Source organism: Rhinopithecus bieti, unplaced genomic scaffold (genome assembly GCF_001698545.2).
Source record: "Rhinopithecus bieti isolate Rb0 unplaced genomic scaffold, ASM169854v2 scaffold_8309, whole genome shotgun sequence".
Lineage (NCBI taxonomy): Eukaryota > Metazoa > Chordata > Mammalia > Primates > Cercopithecidae > Rhinopithecus > Rhinopithecus bieti.
This window is the reverse complement of record NW_016805935.1, coordinates 501142-507512: the sequence shown is the minus strand read 5'-3', so window position 1 is coordinate 507512 and position 6371 is coordinate 501142. Positions and strand designations below refer to the sequence as shown.

Below are 6371 nucleotides of genomic sequence, written 5' to 3'. Positions count from 1 at the left end.
ACTACCTGACTTCAAACTATACTACAAGGTTACAGTAACCAAAACAGCATGGTACTGGTACCAAAACAGAGATATAGACCAATGGAACAGAACAGAGTCCTCAGAAATAATACCACACATGTACAACCATTTGATCTTTAACAAATCTGACAAAAACAAGAAATGGGGGAAGGATTCCCTATTTAATAAATGGTGCTGGGAAAACTGGCTAGCCATATGTAGAAAGCTGAAACTGGATCCCTTCCTTACACCTTATACACAAATTAATTCGAGATGGATTAAAGACTTAAATGTTAGACCTAAAATCATAAAAACTCTAGAAGAAAACCTAGACAGTAACATTCAGGACATAGGCATGGGCAAGGACTTCTCATCTGAAACACCAAAAGCAATGAAAATAAAAGCCAAAATTGACAAATGGGATCTAATTAAACTAAAGAGCTTCTGCACAGCAAAAGAAACTACCATCATCAGAGTGAACAGGCAACCTACAGAATGGGAGAAAATTTTTGCAAAAAGCCAAAACTGACAAATGGGATCTAATTAAACAGCAAAAGAAACTACCATCAGAGTAAACAGGCAACCTACAGAATGGGAGAAAATTTTTACAATCCACCCATGTGACAAAGGGCTAACAGCCAGAATCTACGAAGAACTTAAATTTACAAAGAAAAAAATCAAACATCTTGATCAAAAAGTGGGCAAAGGATATGAACAGACACTTCTCAAAAGACGACATTTATGCAGCCAACAGACACATGAAAAAATGCTCATCATCACTGGCCATCAGAGAAATGCAAATCAAAACCACAGTGAGATACCATCTCACACCAGTTAGAATGGCGATCATTAAAAAGTCAGGAAACAACAGGTGCTGAAGAGGATGTGGAGAAATAGGAATGCTTTTACACTGTTGGTGGGACTGGAAACTATTCAACCATTGTGGAAGACAGTGTGGCGATTCCTCAAGGATCTAGAACTAGAAATACTATTTGACCCAGCCATCCCATGACTGGGTATATACCCAAAGGATTATAAATCATGCTACTATAAAGACATATGTACACATATGTTTACTGCGGCACTATTCACAATAGCAAAGACTTGGAACCAACCCAAATGTCCATCAATGATAGACTGGATTAAGAAAATGTGGCACATATTCCATGAATACTATGCAGCCATAAAAAAGGATGAGTTCATGTCCTTTGTAGGGACATGGATGAAGCTGGAAACCATCATTCTGAGCAAACTATCACAAGGACAGAAAACCAAACACCACATGTTCTCACTCATAGGTGGGAATTGATCAATGAGAACACCTGGACACAGGAAGGGGAACATCACACACCATGGTCTGTCATGGGGTCGGGGGATGGGGTAGAGATAGCATTAGGAGATATACCTAATATAAATGACGAGTTGATAGGTGCAGCACACCAACACGGCACATGTATACATATGTAACAAACATGCACGTTGTGCACATGTACCCTAGAAATTAAAGTATAATAATAAGAAAAATTTTAAAAAAATTGTTTGTCCCTTGTTCTTTCCCTGCAAAACCCCAATCCTGAATTGGTCTAACTACTCATTCTTCTATGGTTAAGCCTAGACTACAGATGGCTGTGGGAAAGCAGCTTTGAAGAGGCGGGTCCCATTTTCAGTTCATGGTATTCATCTCCAAAGGCTCCTCCCCCAAAACCTCCCAGTCGTCAGGCTCTCCTTTCATTCCCACCAATGGCAGTTTCACCTCCTTATTTAAGTGTCTCACACTCCTGTCACAGCCAAAAAAGCCGTTATTATGAATTCCTTCAATTTTCTGACAGCTCTTTCCCCTCCAGTTTTATCTGGATTCATCAATGGTACTTAATTTTCTTTGCCTCCACAGGACCACCCTTCAACTCTCCTGTAACTTCTCCTTTCCCACCAAAATGCTTTCTCCCCTCCACCCCTACTGCCCATTAAAAATACTTTGTCGCCTCCCCCCCTTTACCTATTTTCCTTCCAAAGAGAGCTGCTGGAAACAGAAGATTTACTTTGTTCATTTTCCTCACTATTCATTAACTCTTGCTTTTACCACCCCAGGTCATCGTCTCCTAATTGCAGACTCCAAAAAAGGTCAGGTCCTTCTCACCTGACCTCTCCATGTTAATAATCCCTTTAAAAAAATTACATGAAGGTATTCACAAAAATCCTTCTAAAATGGACAGAACTAGTTTCTCTTTGACTTCCTCCTCACTTCACACTGTTATTTTAATGACGACATAACTGGGCGTCCTGCTTCTCTCATCTCATCCTTTGCCATTCCATTGTTCTTAATGTTTCCAGGATAATTTTTAAAAAACAAAAATATGTTATGCCCCTGCTAAATCTCTCTCAATAATCTACACAGCCTCTCAATTCCTCATTTATTTCAGGAAGAAACTGAAACTGTAACATGGCATATTTTAAGATCTGCAAAACTCTAGTATTTTCTCCTAACTTCTGTGAGGACTTCTTTCTAATCCTAGTCTTGAGACATGTTGAACTAATACTATTCCTTGCAATTATCATTTTGGTTAATGTGTTACTGTTCCTCAACTGTATGGAATGGGTGATGGTCCACTAGGAAATTCAGTTAAGAGCTCTTCCAAGATGCTTTTCCAGACTCCCCCAGCCTCAAGTAGGGTGCTTATTCCGTGGTGCTGCAGCACCTTCCATATTCCCCTAACATGGCCCTCACTTACAATATTTTAATTACTAAAATACTTATCTCTTTCTATCCCACTAGACTGTAAGCTCCTCTTAAAAGCCAAGTAATGGCTTCTCTGGTTCCACCTGTAACACTAAAAAAATTTTTTTTTGGTAGAGATGGGAATCTCACTATGCTGCCCAGGCTGGTCTTGAACTCCTGGCCTCAAGCAGTCCTCCTGCCTCAGCCTATCAAAGTGCTGGGATTACAGGCGTGAGACACCACATCCAGCTTCTAGCTGTAACATTTAGTCCAGTGCCTGAAATGTAGTAGAGAATCAATGAATGGTGAATGAATAAACAAAATAATAATCAATGTCCTTTAAAAAAGCATAGACTATTTCACTTTCGGTCCATTCCAAATTGTAATTTTATTTTACCACAACAGACAAGTTTCTAAAATTTCCATAGAATCCCTATGGAATCATATTCAAGACTAGGCCACTTTATTTCCTAAGAAGTATTAGAAATATTAGAAAAATGCTACAGAAGTCTGAGTTAAGAACCTAATCTATAACAGCTCATTTATCACACTAACAAGAGAATAAGGCGGTTCATGAGATTCTGCTTCTTTAAACTAACATAAACTAAGGATGCATCAATAGAAACAACCTCCAGACCAGAAAAAGAAAGTTCATTATGTGGTTTGGAATGTATCACTTTAATTTTATTCACTCCAATTTTACTCATTCTAATGTTATTTATAAAATAAACCCATTAGGACAAAACTTAGACTATTTTATTTAAAGTGGTATCCCAGCACCTGCAAGGAGATCTGGCATACAGTAGTTCAACAAGTATTTTTTCAGTAAGTGAATGCACATAAGTATTTAGCTTCAAATTAAGAGATAAGTGAAAGAATTTTTCTAGTAAAAGCAAAATAATCTAAACACTTGTCTAATTACCTTTTTGCAAATCTGTTTCATTGTGACTTCTTCCAAGTTAGCACTGGCCAGTAATTTATTTATTGTTTCCTTTAATTCTTCATCTGTAGGGGTTTCTTCAACTTTTAATTAAAGGTTCATCATCTGAACTATCCTCAGACTCACTTTCTAAAAGTAATACAATAATAATAATTATTCTTACATAGTAAATTAATATTTAACAAAGGTTGAGATGAATTTTAAGCTTTCAACAGATTCTCAAAGGGGTGTTGGATCAAAAAAATTATAAATCACTGCTCTATAGGTTACCTATAAAACATGCATACAAATTTTATGTCAATTTGAAATATCAAAAACTATAAAAAACTGGTATACAGGTTGGGCATCCCTAATCAAAAAATCCAAAATCTGAAATGTTCCAAAATCCAGCTTTTTAGAGCCCCAACATGACACCACCAGGAGATAATTCCACACCCGACCTCACTGACGGGTCGCAATCAAAACTTGGTTTCAGGCCAAGGGCAGCGGTTCAAGCCTGTAATCCAAGTGCTCTGGGGGGCCAAGGTAGGAGACTCACTTGAGTCCAGCAGTTCAAGGCTTCAGTGAGCTGTAATGGCATCACTGCAATAAATAATTTATTTAGCTAAAATATTAATCTACCTTCAGGCTATGTAAGATGAATATGAAACATGAATGAATTTCATGTTTAGACTGGGTCCCATCTCCAAGACCCCCCCCCATATATATATATATATCAAAATCTGAATCACTTCCTGTCCCAAGCATTTCAGATAAGGGATGTTCAACCTGTCACTTCTCCTCGCAATGTTCTCTGCAGTTTACCTGTTTCCCCCACACACTTAAATACTATGTACAACACATTAATACATGCTGTATCTTGAAAGCTGCTGATTAATGTTATTTCTAACATACCTTTTTTGGAACTGTTTTGATTCTTCTTGGTGGTGCTGCTATCTGCCTTCTTAACATTGGCACTTTTCACAGATTTTTTACTTTTAGGAGTAGCTTTCTGTTTAGGTTTTTCTCTTTTGGCTGTCTTTTTTGGTGGCTGTTACAAAGGAAATCAAAAGTACATATATTGATGAGATTCAATGCTATCCCATCCCATCCCTCTACTTCCCCTATACCCCCTTAATAATATTAGAGGAAAATTAATATATTTGGTATCACCAATTAAAAACTGTTTTGGGGAGATGATTAATATACAACAAACTTTTATCCCAACAGAAGTCTAAGCATGACAAATCACAATCACACACACACACACACACGAGTTGCCCATATTTATTCTGCACTATGGATAAATTATATATGCATTACTCTACTTAATCTTGGGGGGGAAACCCCTAAATATAAATAATATTATCTTCTCTATGTTCCCTCTCTCTCAACTCTTTTTTTTTGAGACACAGTCTCGCTCTGTTGCCCTGGCTGGAATGCAGTGGCACGATCTTGATTCACTGCAACCTGTGCCCTCCGGGGTTCAAGCGAATTCTCCTGTCTCTGCCTCCCTAGTAGCTAGAATTACAGGTACTTGCCACTACACACGGCTAATTTTTGTATTTTTAGTAGAGATGGGGTTTCAACATGTTGGCCAGGCTGGTCTTAAACTCCTGACCTCAGGTGATCCGCCTGCCTTGGCCTCCCAAAGTGTTGGGATTACAGGCGTCAGCCACCACACCTGGCCTAGAATCTTGTGTTCACTGATGTTTCCCTAACTCCTAAAATAGTCTCTGGTATACAGTAGTTGCTCAATAAATACTTATGACTATATGAGAAAACTAAGGCTCAGTGTGGTTACCTTGTCTACAGTCACATTAATAAACAGGCAAGATTCAAATATAGATGTGACTCCAGAACTTGTGTTCTTAAACACTAACCCACAGGTGATTAGACACAAACAAAATACATAAATATGGATAGATTAAAATGACAGGCTGGGCGTGGTGGTCATGCCTGTAATCCCAGTACTTTGGGAGGTCAAGACGGGCTGATCATGAGATCAAGAGATTGAGACCATGCTGGCCAACATGGTGAAACCCTGTCTCTACTAAAAATACAAAATTATCTGGGTGTGGTGGTGGGCATCTGTAGTCCCAGCTACTCAGGAGGCTGAGGCAGGAGAATCACTTGAATCCTGGAGGTGGAGGTTGCAGTGAGTGGAGATCGCGACACTGCACTCCAGGAGACAGACTGTCTCAAAAAATAAAAAAAATAAAAAAATAAAAGACAAAATCAGAGTTCATACTTTGTCTCATGTGGAGCCTATGAAATTAGAAAGCATTAATTCTTAGTTTAATTAATATTCCCAAAGGAAAAGCATCCTATTAAACATTCCAAGATAACTTAAATTCTCCCCTTTACACACCAAAATTACTGAAATCACTTGACAGAATGTTTCTCCAAATGTTTAACACTCTTGATTCCTGAGTGTTATCCTAAGTCAACCTGTTTTTTTTTGAGATGCAGTTTCACTCTCGTTGCCCAGGCTGGAGTGCAATGGCGCGATCTCGGCTCACCGCAACCTCTGCCTCCCGAGTTCAAGTGATTCTCCTGCCTCAGCCTCTTGAGTGGCTGGGATTACAGGCATGTGCCACCATGCCCGGCTAATTTTTATATTTTTAGTAGAGACGGAGTTTCTCCATGTTGGTCAGGCTGGTCTTGAACTCCCGACCTCAGGTAATCCACCCACCTTGGCCTCCCAAAGTGCTAGGATTACAGGCTTGAGCCACT

At 38.9% G+C, this 6371-nt stretch overlaps 1 protein-coding gene across 1 annotated transcript in view; it reads right to left on the bottom strand.

Annotated features, from left to right (window-relative positions):
• The window catches only part of DEK (DEK proto-oncogene), a 39053-nt gene that overhangs the window by 6316 nt on the left and 26366 nt on the right, over window positions 1-6371 (bottom strand). Inside the window, 3 exon segments of the mRNA XM_017874255.1 lie at window positions 3639-3744; window positions 3746-3785; window positions 4551-4686. Of these exon segments, the coding sequence (XP_017729744.1) occupies window positions 3639-3744; window positions 3746-3785; window positions 4551-4686 (282 nt within the window).